Source organism: Mauremys mutica, chromosome 7, assembly GCF_020497125.1.
Source record: "Mauremys mutica isolate MM-2020 ecotype Southern chromosome 7, ASM2049712v1, whole genome shotgun sequence".
In the NCBI taxonomy this organism is placed as follows: domain Eukaryota; kingdom Metazoa; phylum Chordata; order Testudines; family Geoemydidae; genus Mauremys; species Mauremys mutica.
This window is the reverse complement of record NC_059078.1, coordinates 96,796,829-96,813,478: the sequence shown is the minus strand read 5'-3', so window position 1 is coordinate 96,813,478 and position 16,650 is coordinate 96,796,829. Positions and strand designations below refer to the sequence as shown.

Here is a 16,650-nt window from a genome sequence, read left to right as displayed (position 1 = left end):
TTATGGAACCTAAAACTTCTAAGGCGTGTCCAGAAATCAGCATTAGGTTCTTTGTTCAGAAATGTTAACTTTAGATTTATATATACAAAACACATTGATTTAAATGTTCCTACCAAACTCACATCAAATAAGGTCGAACATTGGGACTTATTTCACCTAAACTGTAGAATAGCTGGCACTCTTGAGATTAACCTTTTATGCAAATTTCTGACAGAAATTAAGTGAGGAGGAGGTGTGTTGACATCATCTGGTTTGGAACTCTACCATCTGAAACATGATCTGGAGCTACTAAGATTTGGGAGCATGTAAAAATACCCAAATGCACCTATTAATTGTTTCATCCCTCAGGCCCTATTTGCCACTTTTTTGAGATCAGGATGTGTGGATATGACATACGAATTTTTTCTTTATACTGCAAATAATTGGTGAAATTATGCTGTAATGGTTACTGCACATTCTGTCTTCTACTGTAGGGGAGAATGCAGTGTAATGCTTGAACTTCCATACAGCTTTTTTAAAACTTCATAAAAATTAAAGGGCAGTACATATGATGTCATATAGAGCAGTGTTTTTCAACAACCGGTCCCTGAGATCTCCCTGATACAGTTTAGGAAGGCAGCAAGCCAGTCCCTGGTATCAAAAAGGTTGAGAAACACTGATCTAGAGGAAGTTTAACATACAGTAGGATACTTACAGGTAAGTGGTTGCTGGTAGTAACTCTAACTCAACACTCAACAATCTTCCACATAAAACAAGTGCATGCTGATCTAGCAAAATTTGCATTCCATTTCCAATTGCTTTTGAGCACTGGTATTACATAACTTTAAAAGTAGGTTTTTACAAAGTTACATTCTGACTGAAGTTTTCACTTCTGGACACTCTTCATACATTTTAATATTACATTAATTGATTACTAAAAGTCCTGATCTTTCATCACTCTAACACTGTCATGTCCTATCTCTTCTCCCCTTGTTAAGGTCAACTCTTGTGATATATTTAATTTAAAGCCTGACCCTGTGGTTAGCTGAGTGCCATCAATGACCAGGACACTCCACGCCTCTAGGAGGCACTAAGCATCATATAGGATTGAGAGTTAAGTCAAATATTGCAACAAGAGACTCCTTGAAGCAAGGCACCTGCCATTTAATTGGTCTACAAAGCCTGCATGATTAGATTTGAAATTAGGAAATGTGAATTCAAATATTTTTACAATCTAGAGAAAAGTCAGAGAAACCAGAGAAACTTTTTATTGCACAAAATAAATTATATAGAAAACAAAATGCAACAAAACAACTTGTATTTGTAGGCTGCACAACAGATGTTACAACATGAATATATTTATTGCTTTCAGAAAGGAGCAATTCAGTGCTAGTAAGCAGATTAGTTATACTTCTTGCTCATCTAGATTTTTCATAGGATTAATTCAGCTGGGCCAGAGGCATCTTGCAGCATAGGGACCATACACAATTGTAACTTACTATAGCAGTAATGAAGGTGCCGTGGATATTCTTGACATTAACATGAAACACTCAATTTAACATCACTGGTACTGAAGCATACATATGGTGACAATAAGAAACTGTTACATATCAAATATATTTCTTAAAATGTCCATTTACAGAGTTTGCATGAGTTATTGTACTAAAATTTACCCTCTTTACAAACGTAGATATAACTCCAAACAAACTCACTTCACTCTGCATCAAAATACAACACAGATTCTGCCAAATGAAGTCTAGTACCAACTCAGTAACTAATTATAGAAGTGTTCACTAGTTCTAATGTAGTTACAGGTTTATCATCCTTTTTCAGAACAACCCTCTATTTTTTAAAAGGGTTATAACTCACCTGAAAAGGATATTCCAGAGTGACCTTTGGCAGAGCTGGAGGAAACTACAGTACTTGTTTTATACACTTTTAACATTCCATTTATAACTCAAACTGGTCTGAGATTCTAAAATGCTACTTTGTTGACCCTGAGATGTTGAGCCCCCATTGATTTAATATGGACATACTATTAGCAGCTACTTAACAAGAAATTTAAAAAGTAAAGTATTCAAATTGTAAGATGTATTAAAAATACTGACTACTTTAGGAACATAAGGAAAGCATAAGTGTATTAATATGGTAATAGTTTTACCAAGTATTTGCAGTCTATTGAATAAAATCCTCTCACTATTTAATTATGTAAATATTTACACACATTTAGGATTGTAATATTGTAATTTAGTGTGGACTCCTGGGCTTATAGTTACAAAACTTTTACAAACGTATGGATAACTAACACAAAAGATTAAGTGTGACTAATGTTAGAGATATGAAAGACCCCACAAATGTAAGGAACTCTTGACCATATTCAAATCACAGTTACATGAATGTAAAAGCAAAGAAACACCATTAAAGTTAAATCCAGAGCTCTGACCCAGCCTCAGGATCTGTTAGTGTGGACCCATGCAGAGTCCCATTGTGTGAAGATGGTGGGTTTACACATGTGGAACTGAGATCAGAATCTGGCCGTCTGTCTTTAACAGTGATCTGGTAGAATTAATTTGGAATAGTGTGTGTGTTGCTGGGTTCTTTTAGATGTTAGATAGACTACAGTACAAGCTGGCACAAAAAATGGGTTAAGAATGGCATTTCAGCCATCATTTCAATTTCACCATTTCAGTGTCCATGGTTCCGTGAGATTAAGTCCTAATGTCATCTAATGTGTTTTTTTATGTTTTCAAAAAAGTAGTTTAAAAGTATGGTTGGTACAAATAACTATGTACTAGTAACTCAAAAGGTGCAGTTGTAACATGCATGTTTCAGCAGCAGTTTCCTAAAATTCAAAAATATCAAGTATCAGATATGTCCCACTGCACTAGGAAAATACTATTTGCTTCACATATCTGGTATGTCATTTTCATTCAGTGGCAAATTTGCTATTAAATACTGATGCCTAGCAAATCTGTCGTAATTTTAGACAATTTTATAGATTGCATAAACTGTAAATGGACTATGTAAATATTGTATACAGTACCTTAAAATATCCATTGGAATGTGACCCTCACAATGAAATTTGCTGTATCAATAAAGTAGGAATGTTATAAGGTAGGAAGAAACTAATGTCAAAAATGAAAGAACAGCACCATCATTATATGTTATGCAATCAAATTGTTGATAATATACACATTTTTTGTAGCATGGTCAGATATACTTGGCTAAGTCCAGGTATAAAATGCATTTAGCCCAGCTGTAACAACTATACAGCTTTATACAGAATAAACATTCCATAAATCAACTGAGAATGCATTTGAGCACAAAAATAAAAATATTTAAGTGATTCTCTAAGCAGCTTTTTGTTTTTTCAAAACATAAACATAGATATTGGACTGATTAAATATCTACAAGTGCTTTTCCTTTATAAAAATACATATATTCTTAGTAGTAGGATAGACTAAGTCATTAACAATGACCTGGTATTTTTTTTTCACTTCAATTTGAATGATTTATAAGCTAAATTTTACAACCACAAAAAGGTTTATTTGTAATAAGGTGTTACCACTTTTGACAAAAAGCTTAAAATATTTTATATTTTAAAAGAAAATTAGCAACATAACATTACAATATGTTCTATGATCTCTAAGTATTGTGAGGGCTGTTGTATTAAAAACTGAAAGCCACTGACCAGATGCAAGGAAGAATTACTGCCCACCACAAGCTCCTTTCTTATCTTTACTTGGATCACAGCTTATATAAGGACACTTAGGCCCCCATCCAAAAAAATGCCATTTAGCATACTCTATACAGACTATTCAGTAGCCTGGAACATCTAACGAATCAGGCTTTGCATTGATTTTTTTAAAATGCAAAATATTTTTGAGTTTGCATTTGGGAAAAAATTTACAAAATTATGCATTGCTTAATGTTTATTCCAGGAAGTTTCTACTCGGGGGGGGGGGGGGGGAAGAGCTACTATAATTTTTTAAGTGACAGATTTAAAAATCTCTTTAAATAATTGTTCTGTTTTTTTTTCCCAGTCTAGTTCAGGACTATCCTGGAAAAGAAATGCAAGAGATTTATCTAATTTTTTATTTTTACTGCACAATACATAAAATAACCCTGATATTTTTGCTAATCAATAGTCTGATGTTACTGAAAGCAATGCCATTTGCTAAAAAAATAGCTATAAAATCTGTAAAATGTAGTTTAACATCTTTGCATGATCCTCCATCTGTCCTTTTTACCCTCCAAAAATTCACTGAGCTACAGCTAGAAAACCCAAAAGTATCTTGGTGAATATTTTGTGCTTCAGAAGGTTTATGAGATTGACAGCGCACTGAAGTATTTTATTAGTTCACAGGCCAGGTATAGCACAGATATCAGTAATGCAAACCTTTATGCGTCTTTTTGTTAACAGACATTACCCATGACCTAAAAGGGGCTATTCTTTCTACCCATGATTGGTAAATTCAATTCTTATGCTAATTTCCATAATTTATTTGTTATTCAAAAACTGAGAAGTATGCTAAAAACTTTAATTTGGCAATAAACAGCTACCACCAGTAACATATGTTTGTTTGATACCAGATGCACTACACTTTAACTAGATGTCCACTGCACTCCTCAACGGAAAATGACAATGCTTTATTCCAAGTCAGTTTCTGGATGTCTGACCTTTGGTATTAAAAAGTCCCTTACAACTATTAGGCAAGCAAATAAGTCATAAAAATATAGTATTTTTAAAAAAAAAACTTTATGAATAAATTAAATGTCTGATAGGCAGATGCACAGAGTAATTTAAGTCAATCAGAATTCAGTTTTCCAGTAAAAAAGTACAGTGAGCAACTCTGATTATACTGCACCAAAATCCCTCAGACACATCGGCAACATCTACATTGCTAATCACCTGATAGAATACAAAACACAGTTATGGGACCAGAATATCGCCACAGAATAAATGCATCTCACTTTGACAGTAAACATCTTTGCTTCACCTTTGTTTGCAATAGAAAACTTAGACTATACCCAGCAGCACAAAAATGTTTTACCCTTGTAAGAATTTTATATACTACACCATTCTCTCTTAATCCGAACCCTGCCTGCTGCTCATCACGTTAAGGGGAAAAAAATAGCAAACTATTTATGTTCATCCCATCCATCCTTTTATGTCACATATTAAGCCCCCTTTAAAAGTATCTACTAGAAAAAATTATATATATAAAGTTTACTGTAAGAAAAAGTACATACATCATAGCAATATGCAAATTCAATCTAATGCCTCTCTTTGGCTCGTTAATATAATCATGGAATCTTTATCTTCTGGGACTGGCCTCTCCTGCAGTCTGAAACATAAGAGCTGCACCTCTCTTTCCACAAATACAAGAGGCAGCTCAGGTCTACGGGGTTTTCCACACCCCTACTACCACTCTTGAAGTGTTTCCAGAGTTGTATAGAAACATTAAATTCCTTATTAGTAAAAGAAACAAACTTCTTAATGGTAATGACTGGATTCAGAAGTGATCATTGTAAAGACACCAGCAGAATGTCTTGTGTCAAAGGAAACCCTACTTAGAAATCACACCTGAAAGATCCTGACCTCTCCCCTGGATCCATCTGAGACATTTGGGATGTAGTGAGCAGTAAGGAAAAAATTAGCTGGGAAGTAAAGATGAGTAAGACAAGAAAAATGTTCCCCTTCTCTAAAATTAGTAGCGTTAATCTATTCTGGGTTCACTGTTTGGAGCACATTCCCACAGAAGGATTCTTCAGTTGAGAAGTGAAGATCAAGCCAATAGTGTTTTACGGAAATGTCGATAGATGACTAGGTAGAAGCTTTTCAGATTTCCTCTGTGGTGGCTCAAGCTCTTTCTGCCCTGAAAGCCATTGTGGAACGTGTTAAGTAGGCTCTGATCCCTTCTAGAATCAGTCTGTCTACAGCTGAATATGCTTTGGTGAAGCAGGACTAGATCCGCCTGGCTATGGAGGATTTAGCTGGCTTAGCCCAGGCATTACGGGCAAAAGCAAAACAATCAATATTTTTCTGAATTGATCAATTCTACTAAAGTATAGTTTCACTGGTTCTTCCGACATGTAGGATATGCCATGCTTTTGTCCTCTCCAAGTGTGAGGTATTGGAAAAAATGAATGAGTGATCTCCCGTGAAGTACTGATGGGTCAACCTTGTTTATGAATGCCTCTAGAGTAGGAGCTTTATCTTGTCCTCCTGGAAGATGTAGTAAGGCTTTCTGTCTTCTAAAAGCAATATTTTCTAAACCTCTTCTGGTTGACATGACACAATCTTATTGTAAGGAAATACAAGGAATTATATATCATTGATTCAAAGGGCTGGATTGCGAAAACTTGTAGCATTGTGGACAGCTCCTATGTGGCTTGCTTTATTGGAAAATAGATGAGTTTACTCTCAGGAGAGAATTTGCATTACTCTGGCATTTAGACTTGAACTTCTCATGTCCTCACGTCAATTTATATGCGCCATGGTCATGAATGAACTAGAACATGCTCCTTCCCTAAGGCAAGCACAGAAGTCTCAAAGAACCAGCCTGAAAGCTCCCAAATCTAGGAAACTGATGCTCTGGAGCTTTTTTTACTTTGTTTACTGTGGTGCTCCAGGTGTGTTCCCCATTCTGAAAGGCTGATACCAGTGGTCTGGATTTCGGGATCTGCACTAAAGAAAGAAGTTGCTACTATCCTATGGGCTTCCCTTCACCACCAAATGAGGCATTTAAATACTCTGGATAGTATCTGATTTCCTATGCATCTCTTGTTGTGACAGTTCCAGGCTCTCAAGAGAAATCCTTGATGTTATACCATATGCAGTCTTGTCTAGGGCGTAATCTCTATGTACAAGGCCAGAAGACCAAAGGGCTGCAAGTACGCACATCTTAGAGATCAGTGAGTGGGCCATGTTGAATCTTTCCTATGTTGGTAAGACTGCATTCAACTCCTAGGTGAATGATACTTCGAGATGGCTTCAGAAAATTCTCCTATCTGAATATTTTCTATTTTGTCAATCTGTTCATTTTTTTTGTCTAACACCACTTGGGCTCGCCTCATCTTTTTCTTAGAATATGAAGCATCATCATAAACATTTGAGGGACAAGTTCTATGGCTTCTCACTCCAGGTGATTGTCTGACTGAACTAGGATATTCTCCTTCAGGTGTGATCTCCTTCAGGATTATTTGATGTTTCTAGTTGTCTTGTAAGGTTGAAGATGGATGAAAAAGAGGTGTGGAGGAGTCTGAAACTCCAGGGTGCATCTCTGCTTCACTTGGTTCTGAACTTACCTGTCGGAAATCAATTAGAATGAGATATCTGGAAAAGGGAATACCCTGCTTCATAGGCCTACTTGACTGCAAACTGTTGTAGTCAAACTGAATGAGCTGGAAAGAGGAATTGGAGTCATTTCCTGGTTTGGGCTTTCTTCTGATGTTCTTACCCCCTTGTGGATAGGAATAAAAGGACCTTTGCATCCTTCAACTTGACTGGAGTGGGAGCGAACACTTTGGCTAGTCCATGTAATTGGCTAGCACTGTATCAAGCTTTTCTCCAGATAGGATTCTGCCGGTGTGTTTTGAAACTCAGAGAATTGGCACTAAATAACTATGCTGTCTAGGACTTAAACCGATTAGGGCTTTTCTAGTTTGTGGCAAGCTGGGACGTGAATCTACCCCACCTTATTTTGCCATGGACTAACTGATGTGCATTAACAGTTCTTTAATGAACTAGATGAAAGGGTACTAATGAACTTTTAATACTTGTCAGCAGAATCGAGAGCAGGCTAGTCTATGGTATATTCACACTGCAGTTTACGGGGAACTAAATGTTTGTGTACACAAGCCCTTAGTGTCTGGCTGAGTTGGCTTTTGTGGTTTTGCTGCAACTCCATGGAATGCCTTTCTGTGGCTCCTCAGACCTTATGGCAAATAAATTGCCTCTTGACCTCTGTGGAGATAGGGAAATGGAAAACAAATAGAGCAAAAGAGCTCAGTGAGTGGTCCCATTTAGAGAGAAAAGCCCTACAAATTTTGGTTCACTATGGGAGACTAGAGAGCAAAAGATTTTGGTTGCTGCTGTCACAAAATCAGCTTTAACAGCTAGGATTGCAATGGATAAGATGGGAGCCCTGTCCACCACTCTGTGCTGCAGGAAGGGAATTTAAGTCCTAAAGGAGTGTGACCAAACCCTTAAACCCTTATCGACAAGTCTGAGTTGCCTCTGGAATTTGCAAGAGAAGCACAGCCAAAATATTTCAGACTAGGGAAAAGATAAGGATCCAGAATTCAAGATTATTGCTTAGGGGAAAATAAAATTGACTCAACATAAGACATCCTTTTAAAATAGTTTCTAGTATGTGAGATACTGTATTTGCCCATATTTAAACTGCTTAATTAACAGAAAATATTTCTTTGATGTCGGTTTGTTTCACTTAAAGGAAGGTTCTTCTATGTATAGTTCTATTAAGAAATACTATTACTGAAAACATTGAGACCATTTATAATACACAGAAAAATATTCTCATTTAAAATGTATAAAGTGGGTCTAAAAGATATTCTATATTAATAATCCACCATTTTCCTTTAAATAACATTTTCAGTAAACCAGAACAGTCAAAATAATTTACAATATAAAATGTCATTAAACAGAAGAATATAGTTACATTTTTGTTGCACATTGTTTCCTATCTGAGCACACCATACATTAGGGTCTGATTCCGAAAACATTTGAATAATCCTTACTGTAGTGATGAATTCCAGTGACTACAGTGGGGGCTATTCAGACAAATAAGAATTATTCACGTGTTTGCAGGATTGGGGCCGTAGTCAAGGTAGTTTAATAGTACACAATGTAATGCACATTTCATGCTAATCTAACAGATTTGTATTATATATGCTTTTGAGATCTTACGAGATCCCATTCTGTAAACTCTTAATTTCCAGTATGTTAGAGGCTATATACTGCCTACAGATTTTTAGTCTAACAAAGGCATTACATTTGACTTCTATTAATGGGCTAACTGGGGGAAGGAGGTGGATGTAACTTCTGGGCTCTCATTTTAGAAAAAAAACTAAACTTGTGGGAGTGAGTTAAAGGTTGTACAATTAGGGAAAGTGTCTCATTTTAGGTCTGACCACCCCCTGTTGCAGTTGGGTGCCAACAATATGGATAATTTCACAATAAACTACGGAGGGCTCAGCTATTTTCTTCCTTCCTGATTGACTTTATGCAGTGGTGAGACATGATGTGCTACTGAAATGTCCACATCAAGCATGCCTATACATAGTAGTGTCCTGTTTTATTTGGGGACACAGTGTGATTTTCATTGAAAACCCATGTTCCCACTGCATTATAATTTGACTTTGGCACTCAAGTGTCTGTACATGCACTCGACTATTCTTACACTTTTCATATTTTTAATTGGCACAATGTATCAACAGAGATAATCACACATAGACATCTGTAGACATGCCACACCTATGCAGTATAAGCAAAGAGGAATTTACTGCAGGAGAGACAGCACTTGTGTTATGCAAGCTGCCCACACAGGTATCAATTTGGCTGGCATCTAACCCCTAGGACAAGCATTCAAACCAAACCACAAGCAGGAACTATGCTATCATATCAGAAATCCATAATGGTAGGTAGCTAGATCGTATGTTTATAAAAGCACTGAAAGAGAGGATACTCAGCAGAGTACATTGAAAATGTATCTGTCCTTAGTTTTTGTACTTACAGTGAAGAAGTTTTGACTTCCCTAATCTAGTTCTGAGCTGGATTTAAAAAACAAACAAATCATGAAATAACATAGTTGTAAATTCTCAGCAAGACAAATTTTTGGCTTCCTGAACTGAGAATGCAGAAAATCTTATGAAACATTCAAACCTCTATTCATTGTCACTCATGGGTCCTCATAATAAAGTAAAAAGAATTTTCTGTGGCTGTGCTAAATCCAATATGAATTTGTTGGTTGGGTGCAAAATTCTGTCTGTCATACCCTTGAGAATGGGCTCCAAGTGATAAATTTTGTGTTAGACAAGGTAGGTGAGGGAACATCTTATATTGAACCAACTTCTGTTGATGAAAGACAAGCTTTCAAGCTCACAGAGCTCTTCTTCGGGTCTGGGAAAGATACTCAGATTGTCACAGCTAAGTACAAGATGGAACAGACTGTTAAACATAAGAAGTTAACACGTTTCAAGAGATCATTCAAAATGAAGTGGGAAACATATTTGTGAAAAATGTTTACCCACAGGTAATATGGTGTTTCCACATTGGAACCCATATAGGGAATCATTAAATAATTATAACCCATACTCGACGTGGACCACATACTGAAAGAAATCTTTTCTGAACCCCCTCTTCTGGCCTTCAAACAACCTTCCAACCTTAACAAGGCCATCATCAGAAGCAAGCTCCCCACAGACCAGGACACACCAACTCAAAGTGGCACCAGACCCTGCCAGAACAACAGATGCAAAACCCGGCCGACATATCTCCACTTCTGTGATGATCAATATCTTCCACAATACACCATTCAAGATCCATGGGTCCTACACATGCTTAACACAATATGTGGTGTACCTCATTCAATACACTAAATGCCCCAGTAACAACTGTGGGTGAAACCAGACAATCACTACACTCTCAAATGATCTCACACAGAAAAATGATAAAAGACAAAAAAACACCCTATCACCCATGGCCAAATACCTTTCACAAAGCAATCACTCCATATCTGACCTATCCTCGTCCTCAAAGGAAGTCTGCATAACACCTTCAAAAGCTGGAAAAATTTCACAACTCTGCTGGACATTAAAAATCATGGGCTCAATAAAGACACTGGATTTATGTCTCATTATAACCATCTGTGCCCCACTAGCCCTCCTTTATCCCACGACTGCAGAGGTGTTAACTGCTCACTTCATGACTTAAATGGTCTCTTGCAACGTGTTAACTCCTTATGTTTAGCAATTTGTTCCATCTTGTATTTAGCTGTGACACTCTATGTACTTTTTTCAGACCTGAAGAAGAGCTTTGTGAGCTTGAAAGCTTGTCTTTCATCAACAGAAGTTGGTCTAATAAATATTACCTCACCTATCTTGTCTCTCGACTATCCTGGGACTACATGGCTACAACAACACTGCAAACAAATTCTGTGCTGTCCTTCTGTTTGTTTAAAACACCCAGTCCAAATGTACCACACCAGCAAATATGCAACTAAAGAAATACATTGTGTCTCCCGAATCAACTAAAAATTAAACTTGAAATATTGCTATTAAATTTTATGACAAACTGAAACCAAAAGCTTTGAAACAAACCTTTCGTTTTAATGTGACGCCACCTTGAAAATACTCCTGGCATAAAAACACTTCAATGATGTGAAGGATATAAAAATTGTAAGGTGTCATTTGTACATACATGTAAATATTTAGAAACAACATCGTATTGCTTCTTTATAAAGGAATTTAGTATGATGCAGATAATATGGATATGCAATAGAAATTTGGTTCCCACTCCTGCAACCTGATCCATGTGGGCAGACCTCTGTGTCTGTGAAGAGTATCACTGCATTTGTTAAGGCTCTGTGTAGGAGCTGGGGTCTACAGACATGGAGCAGCTTGTCAAACCTGCTAATGAGCGTGCCACGGACTGGGAGGGCAAGAGGAGACTAGCCTTTGCAACCAGCAAATGCATCTGTTCCTATCAACAGTATGGCCCAACTAGCCCCAATATCAGTCAGCACACTGTGCCTGCAGAAGGGAGTATCAGAGTGTTTCCCATGGCACACTGTGTCAGCACATTATATGCAATCTTCATCTGCAATGGCAGGATTCCTTAACAGAATGCTATGGGCAATGTCTCTACTCCCCCTTGTTACGTGGCTTTTGGAACACAAAGGTAGGATCTGACTCAGTGTGTACAAATAGGATGAAATCCTGTTCTCACTAAAGTCAATGGCAAAACTCCCATTGACTTCAGGGGCCAGCTTTTCACCTGCAATGCATGTTTGTTTGCATGCCCTACATATATAAATTGTACTGCCACCAAACTTTAATAGGAGCTATTTCCCATCGTCTATCTTTTATGCTTTGATCCTGTTTTTTTTATTTAGGTTTTTTATTTGATTTTCTAAGCACGACTAGTTCATTCTATAGTAGCTTCTGAGAGTCAATTTGTTTCCTTTTTGTTGAATACATAAAGTCATATAAAAGTAAGTAGGAATGCTGGTAGCTGTGCATTAAGTAGAAATTATACCAAGTATTGAACTGTAATTATCTTTGCAGAGTTTGAAATAAAAAACCCTGACTTGTAAACTGAGCAAAGACAATGGAAGACTACAGAAAATGCATGAAATATAATGCTCCCTACAATGTTACCAGAAAACTTAATACAATTTTCTTCACTAGAACCATTATATTTGTGATACCTAAGGCAAAAAAAAAAAATCACTTTTTTCTCACCACTACCAGGTCTGAGAAAAAAAATACCTTGAGCAGCCTATTATTTTCATCAGACTGCTTATCTACTATATTGCATTATCTCCAGTTTTATGGAACTAGCGTTAGGATGCGACAATAACTAATTAAGTTAATGTGCAATAGCTTCTGAACTCCAGATAAACTTAACAGAAATTTAATGCCATTAAAGCTATGTATTTTGAAATATGTTAGTTTGTATTATTTTACTCTATTATATGCCACACTTGGACACATCTAAACCCAATCTTAAAAATAAATCCTTAATGTGAATGGCAACAGAGTGACAAAAGATATATAAATGTTTGCTATATGGTGTAATTTGAGACAGTAATTTGCTTTTTTATTAGACATTTAAATTATTTTAACCTCACTTTTACATTGACTTTATTAAAAGAAACGTAATTTGACCAGCTGCCATTATCCTAAATAGTTGTATATCAAATTCCAATCTTTAGGCAAGTCATACAATTTTGCACTCACAAGGGCTATGGTGCTATTAGGTGATACTGGTAGAATCTATTTAGACAATTTAAAATGGCTTAGTTGAATTACTATGTTCTAATATTGTTGTAAGGATAATCTTCATTCGTTGCAAAAGGATTGTTGCACACTCATGGGCGAGCTATACCTGGACACATGGAAATTTAACAAGAAAAATGTAGTGGCACAATCACCACTGTTCTAAATATATTTTCTATACAAAATATTTTCAAGGTATAATCCATAATTTTTGTACAGTTCTCTATCATTTATACAACAATAATCAGTAAAATAGTAAATATGTGACAATTGCAACACCACATGGAATGAGCATTCTGCCATTTTGCTAGTGTAATCAACATTAGGACCAGAAAACTCTTCTAACAGGCAGGCAAAATGTTCTGTAGTTTCTGAATCTTGACTATACACGTCATGATTTTGGCTATGACTTGCAGCACACTTTTAAGATACCACAAATATCTTATGCACGTTTCAGTTGCAGAATGGCACTTGGCTTGCTCTAATAGAAACAACAAAGATGCAATTGACAATTTTAAGAAAGACAATGTCCTTATTTGCATGCTGAAAATCTGGTTGTGTCCCCTTAATCCAGGCACATCCATTCATTGTGCAATCTGTCGATGGGTAACAAATAGTGCAGGATTCATCTCAGTAGGATCCGGCCCTTTGGTCTAACCAAAGTCAATTCTGGGTCGATACTGCAGTACCATAGGGTAAGACTAGAAACAAAAACAAAAGAAGGACACAACAACAAACAAACAAAAAAAGACAAACAAGGATAACATGAAGGCATGGTTTATATGAAATACAAACAAGATATAATTAAACCGTACCATAAGGAAAGTTAAAAACTTACCTCTAGGGTTAACATTAGACTAATATAGTTTTCTACATTTCAATAAAATTTACATCCACAACCAGTTTTCAAAAATATAATAAAAAGTCTCTTATACCACGGTGAGTTCAGGAGTCAGATTATAATTATATCATCCATACACAATACATACGCTATATAACTTACATTGTACATATGACATACTGGAACCACACTTGTGTGATCCTAGAAATAATTCAGGTATTCTTGACAAAAACATTCATAAAATGTTTTTATCTCATATTGCTCCAATCAATTCTAAGATGATATACTTAGCCTGTATCAGAGGGGTAGCCGTGTTAGTCTGGATCTGTAAAAGCAGCAGAGTCCTGTGGCACCTTATAGACTAACAGACATATTGGAGCATGAGCCTTCGTGGGTGAAATGCATCCGACGAAGTGGGTATTCACCCACGAAAGCTCATGCTCAATACGTCTGTTAGTCTATAAGGTGCCACAGGACTCTTTGCTGCTTATACTTAGCCTGGTATTTCAGAAGTACAGAGCGTCAACAGCTCCCATTATAACCAGTACTAAACAATGCAAGCTGCAGTTACTCAACTCTTTTGAAAGTCAAGTCAACCAGAGTCACTTGATTTCATGAGAAAGGAGGACTGAAATCTCCTGAAAATAATTTCCTTATCTTCATATTCATTCAAGGCTGCATTTTCAATGGCTCTCAATCTTGCATTCACAAAAATGCAACACATCCATTTGGATACATAAATTGAGGAGCACTGTGATTAGGGAAGGAAGGTGGAACTTGTGGTCACTTGCTGCTGAAAGTTCCATTTATATATATATTTTTCAGTCTAAGTCTGATGTTTTCTCCACATAACTTTACTGCGGTGCTGGAGCTTCTCTAATACAAAATCAGGAATGCTCTATTATGTCAGCATGGGGTTCAAATAGCCTCTGACATCACTGGCAGAAGGGACCACAGTTGAGGTACAGACTTCTTAAATTGGGTGGGTGGAATTACTGAGAGGTTTTACAAAATAATCATTAGCAACAAAAATATTGCCTTCTTTTTTAACTCTTCAAATACAATAGATGAATCTCAGAAACCAAAAAAAGAATAACCATTGCATTCAAGACTTATGCAAGAAGTTAATGAATTTTTCTCACTATGGTAGAAAAAGGGTCAGAAACTGGAGAGATCACAATTGTTGTGGGCTTGTAGATGTGGAATTCTGAAAAATCAGACAATTAGAGCAAAGGTATTTATAGTAGCGAGGGTATTTGGGTGAGAAGACAGAAAGCACCTTAAGTGAGTTCTAGTTATAAGTAATAACTATATGCTCAAATAAACCCAATATCAGATTATTTAGTCCGGGATATGATTACTACATGAGAAAAATGGAAACCATCCCATTTAACATACAAGAATCTTTCACACTTTTCTTGGTCTTGCAGACTATGTATTTGCTTCTGAATGCAAACACCTAACTTCTATTAACATTAATGGGAATTACACACAATCACTGAGGACAATTACACCCCTAAAACTTAGTATGAGACTATACTGTTCTCAAAACTCCTGTGCACAAAGTCTGCATACCACTAAAAATGTTGAGCTAACTGAACAAATACAAATTGTAATGCGTGAACGGCAATGTTTTTCTAGAACACCCTTTCATTTGCACTGAATTCTGCCCTCAATTATACCCAAGTCACTCAACTGAAGTCAGCACAATTGCAAAGTGTCAGTTGTATCAGAATTTGACCCTTGATCATAAATTTTGGTTTTCCATGTAAGAAAAATATTAGTCCATACTGTGGTCATTTTAAAAAAACAATCATTTGTAATAGAGATGGGCTCAAATCAAATACTGAAACCAGATTCATATCCAAATTTGCAGCTTGAAATCTTCTTTAAAATAGGCCAAATTAGAACACCCATTGTGAACAATATGAAAATTTGAGAAAGTTTTGTTCAGTTTTCAATTCCCATATTCCGGGGTGTTTAGATCTGGAGTTTTGGTTTGCTCCGTTAGAGGGTTATGAAGCTGGGATGTCAGCCCATTTCCAAATTTAAAGCAGTAAAAAGGAACACACCATTAGAAAATCTAACATTTCTTTACTTGCCAATTTTGGATACTTTATAGAGGTATAAACTTCCATTATGTCCCTAACCATGCGGTACCATGCAGTCCCTAACCATGCAGTATTATCATGAGGGAGGATAAGGGGAGAAAGGGAAGAGTGGGAGATGTCTTTTAACACCCTGCTGGTGATCATGTGCACTGAAGCATGAAGATAAAGAGCCTTTATTTAAAAAATCATAAGCCTTAAAACTCCTCAGTGTACTTCATTCATTCAATACAAGCTTTATGGAATGAACAAATAGAAGACTTAGACCTTATATGTTAAGTTTTAGCTCAGAGGAACATAGAGTTATAAAACCTCCACAATGATGAGTTACAATTAAAATGTTGACAGGATCTGTAATATGTACAGTCGTGAGTGCCTCTTACCTGATAAAAAGTGCCATCCTGTGAGCAGACTTGCGAAGATGAGCAGTTCTGACACCGAAACTGCGGAGGAGATGATTTTCTGATCAGATAAGAGGCATCCACAACTGGACACATACATTTATCATTAATCATTTAATTTTTTTTTGTTTCAAATGAGAGAATTAAAATTATTTTTAAAATAGGAACGCATTTTCGAAGGAGTAAATTATCATTGTTTCTTAGACTATATCTTGCTCTCCTAGTGTCCAGAGGTGTGTTAACAGAAACTCACAGTGAACAGTGTCATAGACACGGATAATGGATTTACCTGATCTTC

General features: G+C 36.4%; 1 protein-coding gene across 8 annotated transcripts in view; it reads right to left on the bottom strand.

The window, feature by feature from the left end:
* Nucleotides 1-11,089: 11,089 nt before the first annotated feature.
* Nucleotides 11,090-16,650, bottom strand: part of PCGF5 (polycomb group ring finger 5) — a 101,911-nt gene continuing 96,350 nt past the window's right edge. For 6 of the 8 annotated variants that reach the window (XM_045023343.1, XM_045023340.1, XM_045023339.1 and 3 more), the window contains 2 exons: nucleotides 16,335-16,394; nucleotides 11,090-13,703 (listed from right to left, as the gene is read on the bottom strand). In XM_045023343.1, coding sequence (XP_044879278.1) covers nucleotides 13,656-13,703; nucleotides 16,335-16,394 — 108 coding nt within the window. In that variant the 3' untranslated portion in view covers nucleotides 11,090-13,655. The remainder of the gene's footprint in view (nucleotides 13,704-16,334; nucleotides 16,395-16,650) is intronic. The other 2 variants (XM_045023344.1, XM_045023346.1) reach the window with 1 other exon arrangement.